Below are 27,737 nucleotides of genomic sequence, written 5' to 3' on the forward strand. Positions count from 1 at the left end.
TACACTGAAACTTACCATAACTGGCTTTTTAAACGCGATTCACTGCGATGGTCTGGTTGGATGGAAAAGTGTCCACTATTCTTTGCAGTGAACAAAAAGTGCATTGTATTGCAGTTACCAGTGAGAGGGTCTTCTTTTCGCTCTTCTGAAAATCTTTATCTTGCACCTGTGTGTGTGTGTGAGTGATTAAGCCCTTCTGGCAACTCAAATACACTCTCAATTTTACCCAAAGTTTACCAAAAGTTACAAATAATTATTACTTTTTTAAGGATGTTTTCCCTTGCATGATTACAAGTAACTTACCCTTTGGAGAGACAAAAACTACTAGCAAACAACTGACAATATCATAATAATATTACTGATTGCTGTAGACAAGATATATCATGTTTATCAATGAACCACAAGAGGCAGTACTTTTTCATGCAAGAAAATGGCCTTGGCTCGTATGGTAACACTCATCTTGCACTAAGAAAACAGTGCAAGGCATGCCTGCAAGTGTGTTATTACTTTCTTAAATGCAGTTTGTTACCAGCAGGTGTTTAATAATTTAAAGAACTAAAGAATTATATGTGGTTTGAACCTAGCGCAGCCAGTCAGATTTCAGACCTGGATCTATCCGTTTTATTAATATTAATAATGTAACAGGCAATATTACGTTATAATTGAATTTAATAATGAACGTGAAGTTATATACATAATAGTGAACCTGGGTTATACAGTGACCAATATATACCAGGGACTGCTGCTAAGCTAATGACAGAGCAATAACCCTGGTATGGCTAAGTATAAAAAACAAACATTGATATACAAATAACTAATATTAGAAGTATATGAAAGGCCATCTGAAAAGACAGACAGAATAAATGGTGGACTAGCAATTGAAGAGAATACAATTTGCCATATAGGCAATATGAACAGGTAAAGAAGGTAAAGAGGCTGGTTACCAGCCCAAATACATAACAGGTGTTCAAAGGAGTGTCGATGGACTATTCATTTGCATGCATCATTATGGTGCATGCAAGTCTTTCTACAACAACAGGAGGGTGTAGTGGTGCATACAGGTGGCTCTACAGTGATTGTACTGGTCCGAAGGGCAGGCGTCCAGGAACAACGAGACAGCATGGGCAGTTGTTCAGCTAAAACACACACACACACACACACACACACACACACAGACTGTCAGTTCTTTTTAGAGCTTGGACATGATATATATTAAAAATAGAGTGTAAGCAGAAACTCTGGTAGGCTTGGCTACAAGTGCTTAGCTAAAAGGGGAGAACCAGAAGCACCATGGGAAAAACTCAGTACCAAAAACTTGACTAAACAAGTAGCTTTTCAGCTGACCCAATCCCATTTCTTCTTTTTACCCCTACCCCTTGTTTTCAAGTGTCACCCTAACCCCTTTTAATGGAGTTACAATGGATAGTGGTTAAAATCTTGCCCTACGAAATGGGACAACCCTTAAATTAAAAAAATAAATAAATAAATAAAAAAAAATAATTGCTTCATTAACAGCCTACTAGCGCTGCTCTGTAGGCAACCTGGCCCGTTTTCAGTGATAGCAGAGAAGGGAAAGGTTCAGCTCCTCACTGCTGGGCTTACATTAAGGTCATCATATGCATTCATTGAGGGGTAAAAGACAATTATTTTTTAATTATCCAGGGCTAATTCTTTGGTGATACGAAGCTGAAGTCAGTTATTCACCAGCTTCTTGTTCGAATTTTCCTGTTCCACCTTAAATGGTGCAGCAATGGTGCAGCGCTTCAGGCGTCAGAACTGCTGGACTATTTAAGGTGGAACGGGAAAATAAGCTAGCTAGCTACCGAAACATTAGCATGCTATTAGCGATTTTTTATGCTTGTTATGAAGAAAACGACTGTAATACATTGAAACGACATTAAACTAAGATAATACAATGTTTATCGTAATTTTTTAACTGAGACAATACTTCATTTGTGGGTTTCTTTGGTCGCTCATCTTGCTGGTTTTTCTTTTTTTTCCCCTCATAACACTCCATTTGGAGTGTGCCTCTGAAAAATCTCCGTCTGGAGGGCCATGCAGCCCTAACACTTCGCCCTACCCTTCCATGTCAACAAAAATTGGGACACCCCAACCCTAGACATGAAAGCGCAAAACAGAGGGCTAAGGGCTAAGTGGTAGGGGTAAGGGGTGAAATGGTTTTGGGCCTTACAGTCATATACAAACTAAACACCATGGTCAGACTGTAAGTTTTGTTGATTTTGTAAGTGAAAATAAGTACACGTTCTCTACAAGGAACAAACTTAAATATGGCATATTCTGAAAATTTCTAATGAACGGCAACATTTAAGATATTGGGGAAAAATATTAATGTGGCATTTTTAAAATATGTTACATAATTGTAAAAGTTATTGTGTAGAATGTGTAGAATTGTGATCTCTGTAGAGGATGTGTGGCCACACACACAGGCCACTTTATTAGATATACCTACTTACTGTATAGGTGCACTTTGTAGTTCTACAATTACAGGATCATACACTATATGTTTCTAATGTGACAAGTACATGTTTAAGTACTCACTGATACCAAGTCCAATACCATACTGATTAACTTACTTAGAATTAAGTAATTGTCAGTGTAAACGAGTACAATGTACTTTAACAGTTAAGTCATTAAATCTACTTGCTGATTTTAAATTAAGTACATTAGCTAGCTATGCTACATTATATACCTTGTATTGAGTAGTGTTGCAGTGGACAAGAGCAGGTTTTATTCCATGTCATGTATGCATGTATGTATGTATGCATGCATGTATGTCAGACAGACACTGCAATTTTAAAAATCTTATTTGGTGACTCAAACTGTATGTTTGAACAGACCTTCGTGTGTGGACAAATCCCTCGATTTATATACTCATACTGTACGAAAACATCTGATTTGACATGCTACGTGCAACGCAGTCCCTATATATAGCTCTGTCTACAGACAATTATCAATAAAGCTGTTTCATTCAAAACAACACGCTGTGTGTGCAAGTACTGAGCAGAAACGATGAGAACTGAGCTAACTCTACAGCACCTTTGCTGACTTGTACCACACTGTGCGCTAGAACTAAAACTAGGAGGTGATGTTTATGGTAGAACAGTACTGTCTCTTTGACCTATTTTTAAAAGACAATTTAAAAAATGTTTTGAAGTTTTATACCTCAAAATTATACTCAGTCAAACAGAGTAAAATTGCATATACAGACTTTGTTATTGAGCAAATGTGGACGCTACATTTTGTTAGCCTATGTGTCTCCATCCTTATCGGGCAAGTGGTTGCAATTGTGACTGTGTTTGTGTGTGTTTAAAACTGGCCAAAACTGCACAGTGTGTTCCTAGCAGGAATCTACCTAGGCAGAATGTTTAAAGTGACCAATGACTTTATGTCTGACTGCCACAGTGTCAACAACACTTTTCTGCATGAACAGATTCTCATTCACTGCCAGGTTGAGTCATTTGTTCATTAACGTGGCAGTGTATACTAAGCTTACCTCACATGATAATCAGGTGGTATCAGATGCTGTTGTAATTTTTGTGAGTATGAGTAAATGAGCACAGTATTGGGCTGACAGCTGATACCAGTATCGGTACTGATGGATCCCTACGTATGGCATATATTACATATCTATTTTATTCAAACTGATTGGTTGATTAAAACATGAATATATGCTCTAAGGCAGGGCTTCCCAACACTATGCACACTTTTTCAAAATAACCATTTTATAGTGTTAAATACTGGTGTATGGTTAAGTCTGACTGACCAGATGATTTCGCTAAAGTTACTTTAATATTCTGCCGTGAAATTACTGCAGTTTTAATGGACTACTTATGTGAAATAACTATTTGATAGGGTCATGAATATGCTTACATTTTATCTTGCTGTAACGTGCTATGTGGCTGTTCTTTTTGCTCATCTTTGAACATGCTAACATTTCTGCTACCATCAGTAGCAGAAAACACTCTTCACTGCTGCAGGAGAACATTCTTCTCTCAAATACCACTGGATACTCTGAATTACGAGGTTGTTAAAGAGTTGAAATATGAATACTGCTACATGTTAGCTATTGCTACTGCGCACTGAATTCACATCATTAGACTGGCAGCTTCCTTAAGCCGGTTTTGTCTGTGTACATTTCCATGTACAGACTGAGGGCAGATGAAAAGGAGTCAGAACAAAATCAGCAGGTTTCCCTGCTGTTCACAGTTTTTCATCTGATGCTCACTGAAACATGATCGATCTTTCCTTTTAGCTTGATTTGAAAAAGATCTGCAAGCATACCTGTACTCAGGCTAATCCAGTACAGACTCAGCTTAATATTACTGCTGACGCCCTGATCAGCTGATTTAGGCTCTCAGAATATCCTAATTATTATTTTAATGCTGGTAACATTTTTCTGAGGACATTTTCTCATGACATTCGTCAGCTTTTTGTTCGACTTTTCCTTTTCCACCATTTAAGGTGGAAAAGGAAGGTCGAACAAGCAGCCGCAAAAAAAGTGACTTCAGCTTCATGGAGGGTTGAAAGGCCTGATATGAGGAGGTTTCTCTATTGCCGAGTATCATTAACTTATTTTTGCTGTTTCACAGAACCAACAGGTCAGTATTTTGTCTCATTTGCAAATGTTTGTGACAGCTGCTGCACCATTTAAGGTGGAACAGGAACATTCAAACAAGAAGCTGCAAAAAAAAAAAACTTTATTCAGCCTTCATAGTTTTAACATGAGTATACCTTTAGAGAGACAAAGAGCAGGATACTAACTGAGTGGTAAGGCTGAGAGGAGGCAACAGCCCAAGACTTTTGATGTTTTTTCCTATTCAGATCTGATGGGAAAATAAGGGTTTAAAAGCAGTCAAGCTTACCTGAAAAGGAAGTCTGGTCTTCACTAAAGCACAGACTTGGAATAGAAAGCAGCAGAGCCCCTAAGAGGTATAACTCTAGCCTGTGATGGATCAGATCTCCCTCTAGTAGTGGGTGGTATGGGCAAAAATTTATATCAATATATCATTATATCAAATATATTAAGGTTACTGATGTTTTCTGTGTATACAGTAGAGTGTAATACCGCATATAATGTAATAAAACCATTTTGGTTTGGTTTGCTTAAGTAAATCTTATTTGTAGATCAGCGATGGCGTATTACTCTAGATTTCCCTTCACTTTTAATAAGAACCATATTTAACAACTAAATAGACCTAACATATTGTTTTTGTTCAAAATATTAAAGATTTCAATACTGCTTTCTAACCCTAATGAGATAAAGGCGAGTGTATGTAAAGTCCACAGTGACTTCTCTGTGCCTGGCAAAATGGTGCTACGTTATTGTTTTACGTCCAAAAATAATTTATCTCGTACGCTTGTCTCTTGCACTTGAGCTTAAATCTATGAGCGTCAGACACTGCCGAAATTTACTAAATATTATAATCTGTTTACACTATCAGTTTTAGCTGAGAAGCTGCCTGTAGCAGCTGGTTGGGCGAGAAGCACCATGGGCATGGAATTTGTCCTACCCATCAAGCAGTCCTACCAAGCATGCGTATATGATTAGTATAGCATAGGAACTCAGTGTTTTAATTTTGATCCATTATAGAATTCATATTATAACTTAATCCCTGATTAGGTGATTTAGGCCATCAAAATATCCTAATTATTCTTTTAATGCTGGTAATATTTTTCGATAAGGACATTCACTGGCTTCTTGTTTGAAGGTGGAACGGGAAAATTTGAACAAAAACCTGGCAAATAAGAAACAGACTTCATGTTCATAGTTGTATAGTTCATAGCCAGTAGGGTTTTTTGATAAGGTGATTTAAGCTATCAAAATATCCTACCTAGAGGTTTTATGTATGGAGCTACTTACGAATATGTGCTATGGTAGTACATTTCAACAAGATAGCACATTTCGTCAGAACGCCAGTTGGTCTCCATGCTAGGCTAATGGCTAACAGCTAAGCCCAAGAGACTGGCTTTTCCTTCCACTCTCTTTTCCCCAGTTAAAGAGGAACTCCACCGATTTTGCAAAATTACTTAATCATTCAATGGTAAACAAAATCATTCAGAGTGGTTCAGTGTGAAATGTATCTTTCTAGAGAAATTTACTAAGTCAGAATTGTTCACCATTATAGTACTAGGAACCACACTTCCGAAGCATTTAATGGCTTTAAAAGCTATATCCCGTCTTTACACAAAACAGTTATGAATGCATTGCTTGATACCAGAGACACTATCTTGTGACAGTTTTGTTTTACTATTACTCCATTATCACTTCCATGTTTCCTCGACAACTGCATTCTCAACTGAGATCAACACGCAAAAGCTAACATGCTTTTCTTGTTAATAGCCTATAGCTACAGCCGTTCAGCACAGCTAATGCCAGCAGCAGCTTTTGTTTACAGTTTATTTTTACAGTTTTCTTACCTATTTTGGAAAATGTCAGAATATGTCTAGGACTTCGAAAAGGTCTGTTTTCAAAATGTCATAGAGCTATATCAATTTGAAAGAAAATACACAAATGAGTTGCAGCGGCTTGAAGAAGAGAAAGCCAAAAGGGAGAGAGAGACCCACCCACGCCAAAGCAGAACAACCCAGGGCGAATGGAATTTGATGGCGTCAACAAGAAAACCACTTGCTACTCTGCTTACCAGTTTATGGGGTAGGATGGCGAGGTAGTTATTTTATTGCATCGCCTACTTTAGAAAGTGTGTTTAATTTATTTCACTTGCAAACGTTTCTCACCTTGATTCCAGTTTCTGTGGTGGAAAATACAACAGAGGGAACAGCAGTTTTCTTTAGCTGCCAGCATTTGAAAAAATCTTGAGTCTTGAGCAGTCTTCATTGGTAAAGTGGTGCTACAAAGTCTGTATTGTTGTTTGACTGTGGTATTCATGTGTAGCTTTGAAACAATTAGCCACATCTTCAGGATTTCTGGTACTTGTAACGGCAATCGAAAAAGCGCGTTGTACTGCATTTTCTCCATTTATTTTGCATCCTGGTACAGTGCAGTTAACCACCATTCTGAACAATTAACCACCAAGGCGCAACTATGATCTATCACAGCTCATCTGATGAATACTTACATAAGCTATCAGTTTTGCTGACAGCGTGCAACGCAATCCCACCTACCCAAACAACACAAAAGTTGTGCAGGGTGGAGAGGTACATGCAGGACACTGTAAGGAAAAAACAGTACCCAAAGATTTTTTCAAATTTAACTCTATTTTACCATTACCATGACACACAAAAAAAGTTCGCTGATCATTTTGGACAGCAGATAAAGTGGTGATATTTGTAGCGCAGATATAACAGCATCTGGTTTCTAATGCTACAGTGGTGAACGATTTTCAGTAGGTAAATTTCTCTCGAAAAGTTCATTTCACACCAAACCACTTTGAATGATTTTGTTCACATCTAAACCACTTAATGATGAAATACTTTTGCAAAATCAGTGAAGTTCCCCTTCAGCTCATTATCTCATTACAATCTCATGTGTGCTCCTTTGACAATAAACTGATAAGAATGACTTTTGTTCCAATCGTTTGAGCATTTTGCAATTATCTCTCCTTATAGAGTACATAACACAACAAATATGCAATCAGGTATCATGTACACCTTTAAACAATTGACAAAGTTTTACGAAGTAACTTCAGCACCTCTAACTACATGACAACTGGTGACGTAACAGTGACATGTTCTTTAGTCATTTCCTGTTGGGTCTAACAGAAAAATTGAACATCCTCACCTTATTTTTGACTGAACATTTTAAGAGAGCAGCTTTAGGTCCACAAAGAATTGTGGTGTGGTGTGGTGTTGTGAGGAGCACAAAGCAACAATGACAGCATGCTGCAGATCAACAGGAAATGAGAAGATGAATACAGCTCACTGGAGAAAAAAGAATAACAGGTAATCAACATCATAACAGAAACAACTAAATACAACCAAGCCACACTAAAAAAGGTTTAAAAGTGATGTCACACTTTAGGGAAAACATCACATAACATTGCGTCTTTTGGCTCTTGAAAGTGTCACGTATTATTATAACCACTAAGGATTTTATATGCTATATTTGAAAAAGATGTTTTGGCTAGCAGATACAGGGACATATCTACTACCCAAGTATGTATATAGATTGATTGAATAAATGGATAGATGGATAAATGAATGAATGTATGAACAAACAGACAGAGAGATAGAGAGATAGCTAGATAGATAGATAGATAAATAAATACACTCATTCATTCATTCATTCCTTTCTCTTTCAGAAAAAATGCCAAACCTTATGAACTACTGCTGAAAGGTACCATGTCTGACTAGTTCGAACAGTTTCGCAGGCGGGAAAATGACCGCACGCGCCGGCCGGCTCGCGAGTTAGGAAAGCTGACATTCTGACAGAAGCCGTTATTTTCCTCAGCTCGTTGGTTGTTTAGGATCGGAAAACACTTTTTGGTAGTAACGTTATAAGATTTACTCTTTTTGTGGTTAAACCGGTTAATTTATCACAGTTAGTTAGTAGAGTGTACATTCTTTAGCTCATTGTAAACGAACATTTTTCATGTAAATAGTATTTGTCTAAATTCGTTTATAGCATCTAATTAAAATCTCTGTAAATAAGTTGTATTCCCTTCATCTTCTGATAAATTCAAGGTGAGTCACTTACATTTGGTTAAATATGGTTAGTTCGCATGATCTTAAGAGTTGTGTCTAATGTACAAGGTGATTTTTAAACCAACCCTTCGTTAATTTCAGCGTTATCTAGCTTATCCAACGAACCGTTAATCATAAAACCGCCTCAGTATATTTGAGCTAGCAAACAACTAGCTAACCTAGCTATCTAGGTTAACGTTAGCAAAATTAAACAGGGTTATCGCTGGCCGGGGATTTTGTCAATGGACATCAAGTCTTCGGTCGAGCGAGTCAGAGTTAAATTATCGCTACGCCACCAAATTATCAACGTTATATAAATTACTACACTAGTTCACCCTTTATAGTAACGTTAACATATGGTCTGCCAAGCATTTTCGCTCAGCTATAGATATGATAACAGCAGCCGACGCTGGCGCTAACACACATTAGCAAGATAACGCTAATTTAGATTGTTAGATTTGAGCGGCAGCTGTTCTTCAGGCAAAACATTCACATTGATTCATGTTTGTCGAACGCTTTTATCGTTTAATAATCGGCACTGATGTTACATTTCACAGCAAACAGTAAATTAACAAAATATATATAAAATAAAAACTTACCTCTTAGCCTGAAGCTGACTCAGGACACATACGGACGTCACCTTGCCTGAAATTAGCCAACGCCTTAGTAACAGGACCGTCTCATACCTGCATACGCAGAGCAGCAGGGGTGGCGCCAATTATTGACTAAGCTACATGCAAAAGACGCAACAGAATATCAGATTCCCCAGATATGCGAAAACGTCCTTACTTTGCCAGTGAAGAGTACTTATGATGTATTATGCCTATGCAAAATGTAGCTATTAACGTTCTTGTTTATCTTCTTTCTTTAGCCCTATTCATCTGGCAGTACGTTCACCAGAATGGTGAGTCCAGTCATCTTCAACAAGGAGTCAGTAAGATAGTTATTCCAGTTATTACAGTTCATGATATCAGAAAATATCTAGGCTGAATCTCATATGGCTCCATACTCCCCATGTGCACTATGTAGGCAAGGCTTCTACACCAAAATAGTGCATTACATGTCTAATATAAACATGTTTTGAAGACACTTAAAGATCAATTCATTGCTTTATATTAATTTTAAACATCTTTCTACTTTTCAAAACTTAAATGAATTTCCTGCATGATTGACTACACCAGTATTTTAACATTTGTAACAATTTAGCTCCATTCACTCCTGTTCATTGTGGCCTCTCTTGCACATCCTGTTAAAAATTGGTAATCATAATGAGATTAATAGGAAGTGGGGATACTCCTTCTAAACTGGCTTTGATAATGCATGTATTTCATGTTTAGGATATATCAACTGTCTGCTATGACAGCCAAACCTTCTTACCTGTCTTAATTCAGCAGAGACACCAGCACAGTCATTGGATGACAGTTAGGCAACGGAAGAGGCATTATAATAAAATTTGGGCAAGAGTGTCAAGGTCTTACACCAAGACAGTCACCACATCTGCGTTCAGTGAAAGTAATGACTCAGAACTCGCCAGTGTTGCCAGTGTTGCTGCAAGTGAAGGTGCTGGACACAGCCATCATTTTGAGAACATTACTGATAAATTTTCAGATGACGCACTGACAGATTCTGCAAGTGAAGAAGACATTGCACCCACACTTAAGGAAGAACTGTCAGAATGGGCTAGCATGTTTCAGGTGAAACATAATGCTGTGGATGCTCCACTGAGCATCCTTAAAAGGCAAGGGCATCCGGATCTCCCCTCCACTGCAAGAACACTTCTTGACAGTACCAAGTATCATGAAGTTGAAGTTAGCAATGGTGTGGAGAAAATAAGATTGAATGTTGCTGATCAGCTTTCCAAACACTTGAGTAGATACCCTTCAGCTGTGACAGAACAACTACAATTAGTCAACATTTCTCTCAACATTGATGGTCTGCCTCTCTTTAAAAGTTCGAACAAACACCTCTGGCCAGTATTGTGTTCAATTAACTTGTCACCAAAGTGTATTTTTCCTCTCTGCCTTGCTACTGCATCTTCCAAACCAAAAAATGCTGATTTTGTCAATGATGCAATGCAAGAATTGGCAAAAGTAATTGAAGATGGTTTGTGGTGGAATGACAAGCATTTAAAAATTCAACTTAGATTTATCACCTGTGATGCTCCAGCCAAGGCAATGGCAAAATGTATAAAGCAGTTTTCTGGGTATTATGGATGTGATAAGTGTACCCAGAAAGGACTCTGGGATGGTTGTATGACCTATCCTGAAGTTGACAACCTCACTTTGAGGACTGATCAGTCATTTAGAGAAGGCTAGCAACCAGAACACCATCTGCAGGAACATATCTCTCCTTTCTCCATCCTTCCAATTGATATGATCAAATCCTTTCCTACTGACTACATGCATCAGTGCTGCCTGGGGAGTGATGAAGAAACTACTGTTTTGTGGACAAGAGGAAAGACATTCTACAGAATGTCACCTGGAGACATGGCCTGTGACAGTGAACGTCTGGAAAGACTAAAATCAAGCATTCCTGACTGCTTTGCAAGGAAGCCAAGGGGTTTGCAGGAGATTGAGCGCTGGAAAGCAACTGAGTTCCGACAGTTTGCTCTTTATACAGGGAAGATTGTTTTGAAGGGAGTCTTACCAGGGGACCTCTATGAGCACTTTTTGACCTTCAGCACTGCTTTGTGCATATTAGTGAACCCAGAGCTAGTGCGGACCCATGGGTCATATGCACACAAACTTTTGGTGTACTTTGTGGAAAAGGGAAGGACACTTTATGGAGAGACCCTTGACAACTGCAGTGCATTCCACTTTGAGAGCTATTTGCATCATGTTAAAAAAATGGTCAGGTCTGGAAAAAATGTTCTAAGTCAAATAGCTAATCGACTTGAAGAAATGTCAAAGGTGAAATTAAACATCAAGGACAAAGACCTCACAATTAAGGGACGGAACAACATCTTCATAATGTCCCCTGCAGAATGCTGTGAAGTGGTGTCACAAGAAACCCAGGAGACTGTGCATGCAGGGTCTACACAAATTTACAGCCTTACTTGATGACACCATGTGACTCCCGCCTTTATGGAGCCTATGTAACAAACACAAGGCATTCAAGAATGCTATGTCTTGACAAACGTTGTCTTCAAAAGAGAGCATTCATGGTGGAGGAAAGCCAAGGCTCCAGAATTGTCTTGTCAATTCTTCACAGTCTATGACCTAAAAGAGAGATTCCAAAAATATGAGGCAAGAGGCAAGACATGTGAGGCAAATACTTAAAAATCAAAACACTGGAGGTGAGAGAAGAGGACACAAAATCAAGCAAGGAGGATGACATAGAACTAGGGCAAAACTGAAATAAACCAAAAGATAATAAAAACAGGTTATGTAGGAGGCAGAACAAGACATAGAACCAGGGATGGGGGAGTAGCTAAGTAGCGCGCTACTTTTTGTAGTTAGCTACAATATTTTCTAGCTAATAGCTGTAGTCGCTACAGTTTTATTAAATGTAGCTAGTAGCTGTTGGACCTACAAATTTTATGTAGCTATAGCGAAAATTTTCACTACAATTTCGCTACAGGCTTCAGGCAATCCGCGCTAAATTCAAGCAACAGAATGCGGTCGTTAACTGGGCTACTGACGACTGCGAAATCCTGACTGAGCCGCGGACAGCTCGAGCAAACGGTAACGCGCTCACCCCTTACTAGTAGGCTTAGCTCAGGGATCGCAACCGAAATGTTGAGCCATTTTATCCTTTCAACAAAAATCAAACCACTTTGGGAGCCACAACATTTTATGTCCGTTTTACCATCTTGGCTGTATGTCTCAGTATGTGCTGATAGTACAGGCTAAAAATATAATATAAACAGCAGCCACTTTTCTCTCATCTCAGGAAACTTTTCCGCGAGTTTCTTTCTCTCAGTGATCGACTTTTTACCAACTCGCGAAGCTGAAGCTGGTAAAAAGTCCAACTGGTTTCCTCATACGTTTAATCTCCAGCTTGTTTCCTCATACATTTAATCTGCAACAACTCGCGAAGCTGAAGTCGCTCCTCATCCTCCAGCTTCTCGTTCTAATTGTCCCGTTCCACCTTAAATGTACTGCTGCGCTATTTAAGGTGGAATGGGAAAATTCGAATGAGAAGCAGGCACAAAGTGCACTTTGTAGTTCTACAGTTACAAACTGTAGTCCATCTGTTTCTCTGCATACTTTGTTAGCCCCCTTTTACCCTGTTCATCAGTGGTCAGGACCCCCACGGACCCTCACAGAGCAGGTACTATTTGGGTGGTGGATCATTCTCAGCACTGCAGTGACACTGACGTGGTGGTGGTGTGTTAGTGTGTGTTGTGCTGGTCTGAGTGGATCAGACACAGCAGTGCTGCTGGAGTTTTTAAACACCTCAGTGTCACTGCTGGACTGAGAATAGTCCACCAACCAAAAATATCCAGCCAACAGCGTCCTGTGGGCAGCGTCCTGTGACTACTGATGAAGGACTAGAGGATGACCAACACAAACTGTGCAGCAGCAGATGAGCGACCGTCTCCGACTTTACATCTACAAGGTGGACTGAAGGTAGGAGTGTCTAATAGAGTGGACAGTGAGTGGACTAGGTGTTTAAAAACTCCAGCAGGACTGCTGTGTCTGATCCACTTGTACCAGCACAACACACACTAACACAACACCACCATGTCAGTGTCACTGCAGTGCTGAGAATGATCCACCACCCAAATAGTACCTGCTCTGTGAGGGTCCATGGGGGTCCTGACCACTGAAGAACAGGGTAAAAAGGGGCTAACAAAGTATGCAGAGAAACAGATGGACTACAGTCTGTAACTGTAGAACTACAAAGTGCACCTATATAGTAAGTGGAGCTGATAAAATGGACAATGAGCGTAGAAACAAGGAGGTGTATCTTGCTGAAATGTTTAAATTGGAGCAGTTTTATTTCAACAGTTGACAATGCTTTGCACAAAGTTGTTTGGTTTGTATTAGGTTATTTTTGTTGATTTTTGTTAGGAAAAACCTGAAATGATTGACTTTGCCTTTAGTCTAAATTCTTGTTGGATATCACACCTTTGGTTGTGTAAGTTTGATTGTTGGTTACATTTAAACTGACTTTTTGGTGATCTTTTTGTATATTTGCAGCTTTTCAATTGTATGTTTCTGGCACATGACTAAATGCAGTGTCGTGTTCACACTTTCAGTTGGGCTTGTTTGGTGTGTCAGGTGGAGATTCACAAACATTCTGACAATCACGCTCTTAAAGTAGCTAAAAAGTAGCCACTATTTTTTCTTGAAAAGTAGCTAAAAAGTAGTGCACTACTTTTCAAAAAGTAGCTAAAAAGTAGCCATTACTTTTTCTTGAAAAGTAGCTCAATTGTAGCTTGCTACACATTTTGGCAAAGTAGCTAATTACAAATTTTTCAGTAGCTATCCCAACGCTACATAGAACAACATTAACAAATATGCAAGACCTGACAAAGACAGGAAGAAACACAAGAGCTACTTATACACTTGGACAGGGAGAAACCTGCTGGGGAAACTATGACCACTCCTAAAGTAAGCTATGAAATCAAGCTTCACTGGGAGGCCAGCTGACTGAGAGGCCAGATGAGCTGGAGGCTGGGAGTTCATTGATGGAGGAATATTTCAAAAACATTTGAGATCGATGCTGACACAGCTTAACCACAAGTTAACAGGAGGTGGGACAGTGGGGACAGGGAGTTCCTGAGTCACAGGCAGGGCAGCAGCGAAATACTTGCTCAGAGGAACTGGAGCAGCTACAGTGGTGAGCACCATGCTCACTGTGTAACTATCAAACATTAGCTACTGTGAGCTAGGTGCTGTCTGCCTGGCAACAGAAGAGGGGCCTTTTATCCATTATCTGCTTCAGCTGTGACAAATCATTTGTTAGCAGGCAGGGATATAAGAGCAGATATGCCTTTTCTGGCCACATGCTGACCTGCACAAGCACAAGACAAATCTCAGACGTCTGGAATACTTTAATCATAAGAATAGGGAAAAACCTTCTCCCTCATGACAGCTCACTACCAAGCTCCCCTTAAGATGTGATCTCCCATAAACAGCTTTCACAAAGTCTTGTGGTGATGGTCCTAACAGATATTTAAAATAGATGGTACACTGCATACTGGAACTCTAGAAGCTCCACTCTTCATTATCAAATTCACTGGGTGGCACCATCTGTGAGCACAGGACTACACATCTCCCACCCTCTGAGTCAAGAGAAGGCGTTAAGTTACACTGAATTGCTCCTCTTGGTCAAAAATTTGTTCTACCACATTCATTTTGCTGGTACAGCCTTCTACCGCAGACATGAGACAGGAGGCAACTATATGTAAACGTGAGCAAAATACTTGAAAAACACGCAACCCAAAATGCCCAACCAAAACAAAGTACCAGAATGAATGAAGAACTAAAGCAAAACAGAAATAAATCAAAGATAAAAAAGCACTACAAATAACTGAGGAAAAGGCAAAGGAACAAAACAACCTAACAAAGACATCAAGATATGACAGGCAGCAATAGTGAGAAGACACGGTGGACTGAAGACTAGGCAGGGCAGAGCCTGCCCAGTGAAATCGTAACAGCAGAAAAGGTTGTGCATGTTTATTTGTTTCTGGGGTTGGGAACTGTGGTCAGAGGGCCAGTTTCCTGCACAGTTTCGGTGATGTTTCTGCAGAAACACACATGAATCACCTTAGCAATCAGTTACCAGATTTAATAGGTGTGCTAGAACAGGAATATCACCAAACTGTGCTGGACTCAGTTCCCAATCCCTGATTTATGTTTTAATTATATGCACTTCTTTGTTTTAAATGTAACTGTTTTGTTAATTTATCAATTTTCAACAGGCATATCAGCGCTATGCAGTAATTCATTTCACTAATGATGATGAGGTTGAGGCTGCACCTTCATCATGGTTGGAGTGGTGTGATGGGGTATGACTGTGTTTAAGTATTTTTACATATCTTATTATGACAAATAGAAACATTGCCAGATAAACAGTTATGGTCAAAGCATCCTGTAAGAGTTTTTTCAGAGACAGGTAAACTGTTCAAAATATAAATTTAGTTGTCATCAGTGTGAATGTTCACTTGCAACTGTTTCTTGAAAGTGTATCTACATATAAACAGTTTCATTTATTAACAAACTTCATGCCTCTTTATGTACAGATAGTTATGCTTTGGCCAGACACCGGGCACGCAAAGCCCAAGAAACATCACATGTTGATGAATCTGATGGGGTTGCATCAAGGAAGATCATTCTTCCACATCGATTCAGAGGTATTCAGATGAATGACAAGTACGAAAGTTATCTCTTAGTTACTGTCAAAGATGATATAAACATACATAGTTATATGTTTATCTTGCAGATGAAGATGTCCCTCCCTTGCAACCCAGAAAGAGAAAAACTCCTCTGTGTAAGTGTGTAACAGCTTATTAGGCACACCTGCCTTTTACCCACATTCAATGGCCATTTAGGTACACCTTGTTGCCCATCTGTTCCTACACAGTTTATTAGCCCCCCTCTACCCAATTCATCACTTGAAAAAGTTACACCATATGACCGCTTCTGTTCAGACATTATTTGGGTGGTGGACCATTCTCAACACAGCATAGTATATGGCATGGTAGTGTGTGTTTTGATGGTATGAGTGTTTTAACACGGTAGCATTGCTGAGGTTTTCAAACAGTACAGCACATGTACAGTCCTGCTCATCATTATTGGCACCCGTGAAGTTTAAGTACATATTGTGGAATATCCCCTGAAAAAAATAATCAACTGAAACAGTTTTTTTGTATAGAGCACTCATATTTAAAACAAAAGAGCAAACTATAAACAACAATTTAAAACAAAAAACAATGTGAGGGAAAAACAGAAAAAACCTAAAGCTTGCTGTGACACTGGTATTGGCACCCTTTACATTAAATTAGTATGGAAACACATTTTCACTCACCTGTGGTAAATCACAAATGATAATAACCTGTGACAAATTCAGTGCCCATGTGACATGAATTAGCCAATGAATGATGACTTCAGGGTTTTAAAAAGCCATACGTTGGGCCATGTTCATTTGTTACAATGGTGAAGACAAAGGAGCTGTCTGAGGACATCAGAAGTGCTATTATTAGCAAACACAAGACTTCCAAAGGGTATAAGGCCATCTCCAAAGACCTTGGTATCCCAGTTTCAACAGTGCGCAATGTTATTAAGAAGTTTGCCTGCCTGTCAAGAACCTCCCTGGACGTGGGGAAAAGAGGAAAATTGACAAGAGAAGTCTTCGAAGGTTGGTGCGAATGGTGGAAAAAACACCAAGGCAAACATCCAAAGAACTGAAGGCCAACCTGGAACAGTCTGGGGTCATGGTTTCAACAAGTACCATACGCCGCACACTAAATCATGCAGAGCTTTATGGGCGAAGGCCAAGGAAGAAACCATTGCTAAAGAAAAGACATAAAAAGGAACGACTGATCTTTGCCAAAGAGTACCTTGACAAACCACAATCATTCTGGGACAATGTTTTGTGGACAGGTGAAACAAAAATAGAGCTTTTTGGCAATGCAAAGCAACAGTTTGTTTACAGACGGCGCAATGAAGCTTATAAGGAAAAGAACACCCTACCAACAGTTAAGGATGGTGGAGGATCCATAATGCTGTGGGGTTGCTTTGCTGCGTCTGGTACTGGAGGCCTTGACCGTATCACAGGAATCATGAAATCAGAGAATTATCAAGAGATTTTAGAGCGAAATGTCCTACCCAGTGTAAGAAAACTTGGTTTGAGCCGAAGATCATGGGTATTCCAGCAAGACAATGACCCAAAGCACACATCCAAAAGTACACGGGAATGGTTTAAAAGGAAAAAATGGACTGTTTTAAAATGGTCAGCAATGAGTCCTGACCTCAATCCCATTGAAAATCTTTGGGGTGAGTTGAAATCTGCCATTGGGAAACATTCAAGAGCTTGAACAAACTGCAAAGGAAGAGTGGGAAAAAATACCAGCTGAGAAGTGCAAGAAGCTTATAGATGGCTACAAGAAACGTTTGGAGGCTGTCATCACAGCCAAAGGGTGTGCAACCAAATATTAACAAGGGGTGCCTTTATTGCTGCACATGCTGTTTATTCTGTTTCTTCTTTAAAATTGCAACATGCAAGTTGAAAAACAATGTTTTTTTTTTGTTGTATTACTTTGGACCTCCAATTAAAAAATCCTGAAGATATAACTTTGGTACATTTACATTTATTTCTGAAGATATTGTACAGGTTATGCAAAAAAGGAAGGGGTGCCAATAATGGTGAGCAGGACTGTATCAGCCACTTAATTAGAAACACTTACCTTATTGGTACAATTGGCAAAAAAGAATGAGAATGGTCCACCACCCAAATATTTGGTCAAAAGTGGTTCCCTTCCATTAACAGATATGGCAGAGGGTGGCTGACAAATTAGAAATAGAACGGTTTTGGCTACAGTCAGTAAATGTGAACCTACTTACTCATATGGTAGGTGTATTGGATAAAATGGCCAATGAGTCTTAGTAAAAGTGTAATACCTAATAAACTAGCAACTTAGTGTTTGTTTGAAATGTTCAGAGATCATAATCAGAAGTTCAAATATTTATTTTCTATTTTATAGTTGATGAGCTGGACCAAGAAGGTAAATATAGGGTAGTTTTCTGGAATGTTTACATGTTTTTTATATGATTACTTTTGCATACATCTGTATATATAATTATAACTAATATATATATACACATTTATATATATCCTTCTCTGTTTACAATATTTTCAGATGATGTGGGTTTTCAAAAAAGAAAACGACCTAGACGTTTACCTGAGTGTAAGTAAAACTTTATTATATAAATTGTTACATTTTATAGGTTTCACCTAATGATGGAAAACAGGTTTCTTAAGAATAGGACATTCTACAAATGTTTGAAAGGTAATTAAGAGAAGATTTCATGGATTCCAGCTAATGATGTCAAAATGTTCCTAGAAAAAAAATATTTGAAAGGTAGCCTAAAAAAACTTCCTTACATTTACAAGTGTAAAAACATTCTTTTTTTCCCCTCTCCTCAGCTGACAAGACTGATGAAGGTAAAGAAACTACAGTTTCATTTCTAGGAATGCAAAGAAACATATCTGATTTTGCATGTCTTGGACATATATGATTTCTGTCTTTTTTTGGTAACGTAGATGAACATGTCCTTCAGAGGAAGATGAAAGACAAAAGATCAACATTGCCCAAGGCACCTGAGTGTAAGTAGAGCTTCACCTTCATGTGTACATATAGAGTAGATACTGATGGAAAAAAGTAGATTTAACCAAACCTCATAATCAAGTAGCATTGATTTAAAAATTGAAAGGTAGTGGGAGGGATGAGTGAAAATGCAGGTTATCTCTAAAAATCTTTTATACTATGGGAGAGAACTGTTGTCAGAGCAGCTTTCCCTGCAAGCCAATTCATCTTATGCATGATATCTGACAATCTCATGTGTGAACTTAAGTGTTAAAGTTCTAGTCATAAGTTTGCTGAATTTGTAAGATGTGTACCATTCTTTAAATAAAACATGAGTAATCAGGCAAAACACATTTCTTTCATTTTAATGGGTTGCAGATTAAATTATAAAGCATCACAGAACAGCACACTTATTAAACAAAACAAAACGTAAATACCTGTCCCTGTTCAAAAGTTTGCATACTATTAGTTCTTAATACCGTATATTGCCACCTGTAGCATCAATGATGGCTAACAACCATTTGTAATAGTTGTGGATGAGGCTCTTTATTTTCTCAGGTGGTAAATTTGTCTTGGCAAAAAGCCTTCAGGTTGCGTAAATTCTTTGCTTGTCTTGCATGAACTGCATGTTTAGATCTCTTCAAAGTGGCTCAATGATATTGAGGTCAGGAGACTGTGATGGCCACACCAAAATCTTAATTTTTTCTACTGTAGGGTTGGCCTAGTGCCTTGTGTTCGGAAGTCCAAGTGTGTACCATGCACAACGTCCAGGCTGATGAATACAAATTGTACCCCAATACGGGCTGTTTGTGGCATTAGCACATTAATTGCTTTTTTTCTGGCAACTCAAATGTGCAGTCCATATTTGTTTAAGTACTTATTGTGCATCTTGAAACAGCCATACCACTTTTTTTTGGCAGAGAAGCCTGTTTTTCAGCTGAAGTGGCTTATGGGCTGTTCTTTGCATCCTAACCAATTTTCATGGCAGTTGGGCCTGAAATATTTGCTGTTTAACCCGACTGTGTCAGAACCCCTAATTTCCCACCTTTTTTAATCAGAGTTTGAGCAGTACTGACATTACTGGTACTTTGAAATCTTTGGATATCTTTTTCTAACCTTTTTCTGATTTATGAAGTTCAACTACCTTTTTTTTTACAGGTCCTTTGACAGTTCTTTTGGTTTCCCCATGACTCAGTATCCAGCAAAATCAGTGCAACCCTGGATAAAATGTACAGGGGTTAATGTTCAGTTATCATTATGATTTTAAAAGGGAACACACAAATATGTGATAATAAATGGCTTCATCTGACCACTATTCCTAAATAATGGAAACATCTTTTGCATGATCAGTCACATCTTCCAAGAAATGGCCAATATTTCACAAATTCCTCCAGGGTATGCAAACGTATGAGCAGAACTGTACATCTTGAATAAACAATATTTTCTTTATGGAATCTCTTTTTGTGTAGGCACAAACACAGTTTAGTGATATAATGTCAGCTTACTGTTAATTTGTGCAAGCACATTGTTTCCCGTTTGTAAACAGTTGCTATTTTGCAAAAGAAAGTATGGGTTCCCAATATCTATTTTGGAGATATACTACGCAGATTTTTGTGCTTCCCCTCATACAACCAAATATAACTCATTAACTAATGAACACGTTTTTCATGTACTTAATCGAGTGTGTTGCATAGGGAAAACCCATGTGTCACCACCATGACAAAAACTGGGTCCATCGGTGCTGTAAATGAAACGTTGAAAGTTTAAATTTAATTAAAAGAGGAGAAAGTTAGTTAAAGTTATATGTTAATCCTCAGGTTTTAATGTTTAGTTTTATTTTGTTTATTTGCAGGCAGATGCTCCATCCACTTCCACTGCCCCTCAGTTACAAGGTACAAACAATGCATGCAGAAGTTAAAGGGATACAATTCAACAAAAAAAATCTAATTTCCATAGTAGTTTTCCACCAAATATAGGCTAGTCAGTCAAGTGAACATTTAGTGTCTGAAATTTGTTTCTTTAGATCTACACTGGACTTATATTCTTATTTTATTGAGACTATACAGTTAAAAATATCAGCACAACCTCAAATTTTAATACACTTTGTATTTATTTCACAGCAGATGTTCCAACGTCCAGTGGCCAGGAAGGTGATTTCTGAGACTATTACTTCTCTTTGTGTTTTTTATTCTTATTGTGAAGTATGGGGGAGCCACTATAATCACTCAAACAATGCAAACAATCTTCATTGTTATTATTAGTCAAAATTATATAATAACTTGTATAACAGTCACTGTTTTTTTAGTGTTTGTTGCTTTATACAGGGAGATTCACTCGAAAGAGGCCCTGAATATTCTATTGTAACTCCCGGAAGTTGCAAACAGAGGTTAAAGTTGAAACAGCTGTCCAGCACCTACCTCATTGCTCCGACGCAGGGGCATCCCGGCTTGTTCAAAGCTCCATATACTGAGGAGCACATTGCACATTGTTTGCTTCAGATTGCTACTTCCTAGAGAGAGTTATTACAGAATATTCAGGGCTTCTTTTGAGTGAATCTCCCTGTATAATTGATTTAACTTATTTACTGGTTACTTTGCAGAAATTCTGAAGTTATTTGAGGCTTTTGAAAGAAGAGTCCTGCTGAAACTTACACAAATGCATGAGGAATTTAGGGACGCCATCGGGAGATTACTGGAGAAGAGCACAGGTCAGCCAAGTTCCTCCAGTGACACATCAGAGATGTTAAATGAGCCATGCCAATCAACAGAGGACTTGGAAGCCCTATGCAGTAGACTGCAAGAACCAGCATACTGTAAAAAGATGGTGCGTACTGAGACTTGTGCATTTCATTACATACAACAATAATTTTCTGTTTAAACTTGCGAAAGATGCGAAACGTTCCAGAGCCCACCATTTATGACACTCGACACTATGCTGATGCTGCTATATCAAAGGACTGTTCTACATACAACCCAATTTTCAAAAAAGATGGGATGCTATGTAAAATGTAAATAAAAACAGAATGCAATGATTTGCAAAACATTTAAATTTCATGTTTCATTCAAAATAGTAGACATATAACATATAAACATATAAAATGTTGAAACTGAGAAATTTTATTGTTTTTTGAAAATATATGCTCATTTTGAATTTAATGCCAGCAACACATTTAAAAAAAAATGGGATGGGGCCAACAAAAGACTGGTAAAGTTCAAAAAACACCTGGTGGTTAATGGGCAACAGGTCAGTAAGATGACTGGGTATATAAAGAGCATCCCAGAGAGGCTGAGTCTTTCAGAAGTAAGGATGGGAAGGAATTTAACAGTCTGTGAAAAACTGCACAGGCAAATAGTGCAACAATATCACTAAAAGATTCAGAGAATTCAGAGAAATGCCTGCTCTGGGCCTGAGCTCATTTAAAATGGCTTGAGGGAATGCAGAAAAATGTCCTGTGGTCCAACAAATCAAAACTTTCAATTCTTTTTGGAAATCATGGACGCTATGTCCGCTCAACTAAAGGCCACCCAGCTTGTTATCAGTGCAGAGTTCAAAAGTCTGCATTCATGAAGGTATAGGGGTGCATTAGTGTACATGGCGTGGGTGACGTGCACATCTGTGAAGGCACCATTAATGCTGAATAATATACGTTTTGGCAACATATGCTGCCATCTAGATAACGTCTTTTTAGGGAAGGCCTTGCTTATTTCAGCAAAACAATGCCAAACCACATTCTGCAGGTATTACAACAGCGTGGCTCTAAAGTAAAAGAGTGTGGGTGCTAAACTGGCCTACCTGCAGTCCAGACTTGTCACCATTGAAAACATTTGCTGCATAGTGGAACACAAAATATGATAATGGAAACCCCAAACTGATGAGCAGCTGAAATCCTATATTAAATAAGAATGGAAAAACATTTCACTTTCAAAACTACAACAGTTGGTCTCCTCAGTTCCCAAATGCTTACAGAGTGATGTAACAGACTGGTAAACATGCCCCGTCCCAACTTTTTTGGAACATGTTGCTGGCATGAAATTCAAAATGGGCATACATTTTTCAAAAAAAAAATCTCAGCATATTTTATATGTTGCCTTTGTACTATTTTCAATGAAGTGTAGACTTTATTTGATTTGTATATTGTTGCATTCTAGTTTTATTTACATTTTGCACAACGTCCCAACTTTTTTTTTGGAAATGGGGTTGTATTTTACAGTTTAGTTTATCCTGAATAATTTGCAAAAGAAGGAGATAATTTTAGGAATTTTGCCCAGAGGATGGAACACGTTCTTGGCAGTGCAGGGTGCAGTGCATACTTTCCACTAGAGCAATGATCTCCCTCCACCTGGAGAGCTACCTCTGTCAAGTCTAGTTCCATTCACAATTTGCCACATCTGCTCCAGCTAATCAACCTCTTCCCAAGTCCTTGATTGGCTGGATCAGATGTATTAGTGTTAAATAAAGGGCAGGTTGGAACTAAACTCTCCAGGAAAGTAGCTCTCCAGGACCACGACTGAAGACTGCAGCACTACACTGTCTAACCGTTATCAATATTGAGTTAATTGATGGTCTCACTAGAAAGAAACAGCGCCGTCTTGTGGATTAATAAAATTATATTTTTGTCATTTATTAGTCTTATAATGAGCTACACACAGATTAAAATGTAAAATTTTAATAATTACATAATAAAATATGGATACTTGGGCCTACATATATCAAAACTATTTAAATCCAAAATGTTGCAAAACTGTACTGTATTGTTTTTTCTCTCTACTTATTATTATAACTGCTTGCAGATCCAATATCTGAGTCTCCAAGGGGGCGGCAGCTTGGGAGATGTTGTACAGAGGATGCTGCGAAAAATTGGAAGCAACTTCCTGTGGTCTGAATACAGTTTCAAAGGAAGAAAAGGAAAACGATCTTTTGAGCGACTCCCCATCAATGATGTTATCATACGTAAGTTTGATCCTTCAGAAAAATTACAGGTTAAATTAAATTCCATTATAATATTATTGTTACTATTAAGATAATGTTGGTAAGAAGGTTTATTAAGATATGGTCCAGTTTTATCGGAGAAAATACGGAAAAAGCTGATATTTTCAAATGTATTTCAAAAAGGTGCATGCAGCAAGTGTTATCCAGAAGCAAAATGTCAGGCGATTGATTTGATTGCTGTCACGCTGAAACATGCGCCACATCGTGGAAGGACAAATAATCAGGTGAAACTACTATTATTACTACAAGGCTTTTTCTATCATAATAATAATAATAATAATAATAATAATTATTATTATTATTATTATTATTATTATTATTATTATTATATATTATTATTATCAATAAAACAGCAACAACAATAATAATAATAATTATTATTATTATTGTGTATTATATTTAATAGTAATAATTACCATTTTTCCTGGCGTTTTTTGGAAACCTGATTTGAGTTAAAACCTAAATTCTGAATTGAACTGGTCTATATATAAAAACAGTCTTTGATTATGGAATGAATCATTTAAGTGTTTAAGCCTAAAACTCTCGTGCACAACTCACAAATCTTTGGAATCGCCCTAATCCCTCTCTTATGGTGCCCCTGGTTAAATGTTACTACTTATACTACTTCCAAAGTAACCCGACCTATTAGCAGATAATAGATGTTTAATTGCCAGAGCTCACAAAATTTAATGTTAACAAATGTGTTTCTTTGTTTATTCTTTTAGGCCCGTTCAGACCAAGAAAGAGGAGGAGAGGAGGCTTGAAACTGTTACAGCTGCGCGCAAACAGATCTCAGCAATGCAATATTTTTTTCATATCTAATTAAAAATAAAACAAGTTTACAGCCTATCACTTCTTATGTGTATTGCTCTTCATATTAGTTTATATTTCATTATATATTTTGGTATTTTTTAACACTAAGTGCTGCCAATATTATCAGTTTTAAGATGTATTTAAAACTGTGGCTCACATGCTTCGCTTTTACTTTACTTTGCAACACTCTTGCATGAAAGCAAGAGCTTTCAAGGTTGTGTGTTTTTTGTGTTGTTGTTTTTCACAATAACATGCTCCTTGTATTCTATTGTGAATGCCTTTTCTTTTTCTTGTTGATTTGTATTATTTATTTTTATACTGTCTACCTTTTGTATTATTTTCATTCTTATGTTTTGTCAGGTGAGTGTTGTCATTGAGGAAATGTGATCGGATAAAAAAAGGTGACATGCAGCCGAAAGTGTTGGCAGTTGAATAGAAAAGGAAAGTTAAGGACACTGGCTGTAGAAAGTGATTTAAAAATGATAAAAGAAAAGTGCGAAACAGAGAAAATGGAGAAAACTCATGAGAAATTCCTTTTTTACAAAGTAGTGTACAGGTTCGGAAGATAAAAAGGATTGTACAGTATGCTTTATCGCAAAAGATGCCTTGTTGTCGTGCTAATGGTGGGTCCACTGTCAGGTTCAGTGGTAGGTCAAGGTTTAGGTAAAGTGACCAGAACATTAAATACTCAAATGATCATCCTGTACACAGATGCTCCACGAGGAAAGAGAAAGAGAAAGGAGGAAGAATTCTGGACTGTTCCGGAGGGAACAACTGAGGTTCCCAACATTGAAGCTCCAGCAGGGAAGAGGGTGAAGCAGGCAGTGAACCAGTCCAAGAGAACGAGTCAGGGACAGGAAAAAGCCACTGAGCCAGGTCAGTCCACCTGCCTCCATACTGTAAAACTAAATGCTGTCATTGAGAAAATGTGATTTGATAAATAGGGCTAATATGCAGCCAAAAGTGTTGGCAGTGGAGTAGAAAAGGTGGGTAAAGTGACCAGAACATTAAATATTCAAATGATGGTTATTCTGTGTTCAGATGCTCCACGAGGAAAGAGAAACGAGGAGGGATGCAGCCAGAATGTTGCAGAAAGAAAACACAACAATCCCAACTCTGACAATCCAGGAAAGAAGGGGGCAGAGAACCCGCACACAAGAATGTCTCGGGGAGAGAGGACAACGACTGAGCCAGGCCCGTCCACTGGGCTGACAACTGTAAACTGTAAACATTTAATTTCACTTCGTTCTAAGAGAGTAGTTATCTAAATTAAGTTCACAGAAAGTAGATTCCACTGCATCCTTCATAGCCAGTAATGTTGATTTGTAAACTCCTGATACATTATCTAAAGATGGCTGTCCTTCATTTGTAACATTATTTTTTTTTCCATAGACGCCTTCGCCTCCAACTACGTGACTGGAGAAAAACTGGGCAAAGGAGGCTTTGGGTCTGTCTTCAAGGGAAGACGCATTTCCGATGGCCTACAGGTTCTGCTCACTCCTCAAATTTCTATTTAACATCATTATTTCTCCTCCTCTCTTTTCATTGCTAGAAATATCAATGTCTTTTTTCTTTGTGTGTAGGTGGCCATCAAAGTTGTGTCAAAACAGGAAACCAATACCCGATATCTCCGAAGTGTAAGTGCATCTACTTCTAGTAACACATGATGGTCACAAACAGCCCCTATGTTCTTCACCTCACCATCAAACTCTACTTTCCTACAGCCTGTTGACTCCAGGGCCGTGCCTGCGGAAGTGGCTCTGATGCAGATGGTGAACCAGCCACCTTTCTGCAAGAACATCATCCGGCTCATCGAGTGGCTTGACGAGCCAGACCAATACATCCTGGTCCTGGAGCGCCCTGACCCTTGTGTGGACTTGTGGAGCTTCCTTGACAACTTAGGAGGTTACGCTGATGAAGAGATGGCCCGAACCATGATGCTCCAGGTCGTGGAGGCAGTGAGCCAGTGCAGCCTGCGAGGTGTCCTGCATCGGGACATTAAACTGGCGAACCTTCTGATCAACACGGACACCTCAGAGGTCAAGCTGATTGACTTTGGGTGTGGTGATAAGATCAAGAGAACGGGGTACACTCAATATAAAGGTAAATATAGATACTAATAGCTTCCCCTTGTTGAGAATCTCTAGCCTGCTAAAAGTGACAGAGTGAGTGAGTTACCAAACAGGTCCATGAGGTTTTTCACATCTAAAAACATCATCCTGAAGGGAGAATAGTGTGTTTTAGCTGCTTAGTTGTTAAATGGCTTATTGTGCTCACCTGTGCTTGTTTCTTTCCTTTGTTATGTTCTCAGGCACATCATTATACTGCCCTCCTGAGTTTCTTCTAGAGCGCAGGTATCATGCCAATCCTGCAACAGTTTGGTCACTTGGTGTCCTGCTGTTCAGGATGGTTTGTGGATACTTTCCCTTTGTTGATAAAATGGACATCGTTCAAGGGCGTCTGGACTTCAGAGCTGGCCTATCACAGGGTAAGATAAATGGGAGCGTTAATTAGGCATATCTAGTAACTAAGTACAGAGGAACAGAAACTGAAAACATAACTTATAGTTAGAGAGGAATATGCAGGGTAAAAGCTGAAGAGTTTGCAGTATGGCAAGGATAGATGTCTTTAAATGTATGTGTTTAAAATAGTGTATTTTTCATGTTATAGTTACAGCCCAACTTTTCACTCGTAGTCCTTCTGAAATGTAGTGGTTAAGCATCTCTCTCACATCCATTCTCCTCACTCTGCACAGAATGCCGTAATCTGATTGAATGGTGCCTCAAGCACGACCAATCCGAGAGGCCTAGTTTTGAGCAGATCAGGCAGCATGAGTGGTTCCAGCGCACCGTCCAAGGCTAGGATCAGTTTAGCCAGGGAGGCTAGGAGGAGAAGCAGTAAGCCTAAAATATCTAGTGACAAATGAGGAGATAGTGTAGTGAAAATGATGAATTAAGATTAAAAATTAAGATGTATTTATTTTATGTATGTAGCCTCAGAAGTGCCTCTAGTGCTGACT

General features: G+C 38.5%; 1 protein-coding gene across 1 annotated transcript; it reads left to right on the forward strand.

The window, feature by feature from the left end:
- The first annotated feature begins 16,763 nt into the window (after positions 1–16,763).
- Positions 16,764–27,580, forward strand: LOC118807667 (serine/threonine-protein kinase pim-2-like). The gene is made up of 10 exons (XM_036569698.1): positions 16,764–16,968; positions 18,757–18,774; positions 21,516–21,623; positions 25,430–25,594; positions 25,760–25,942; positions 26,111–26,205; positions 26,302–26,355; positions 26,443–26,821; positions 27,030–27,206; positions 27,474–27,580. Exons 1-10 carry the CDS (start codon positions 16,764–16,766, stop codon positions 27,578–27,580), a joined length of 1,491 nt encoding a protein of 496 aa, XP_036425591.1.
- Positions 27,581–27,737: the final 157 nt, after the last annotated feature.

This window comes from Colossoma macropomum, unplaced genomic scaffold (assembly GCF_904425465.1).
Source record: "Colossoma macropomum unplaced genomic scaffold, Colossoma_macropomum, whole genome shotgun sequence".
In the NCBI taxonomy this organism is placed as follows: Eukaryota; Metazoa; Chordata; class Actinopteri; order Characiformes; family Serrasalmidae; genus Colossoma; species Colossoma macropomum.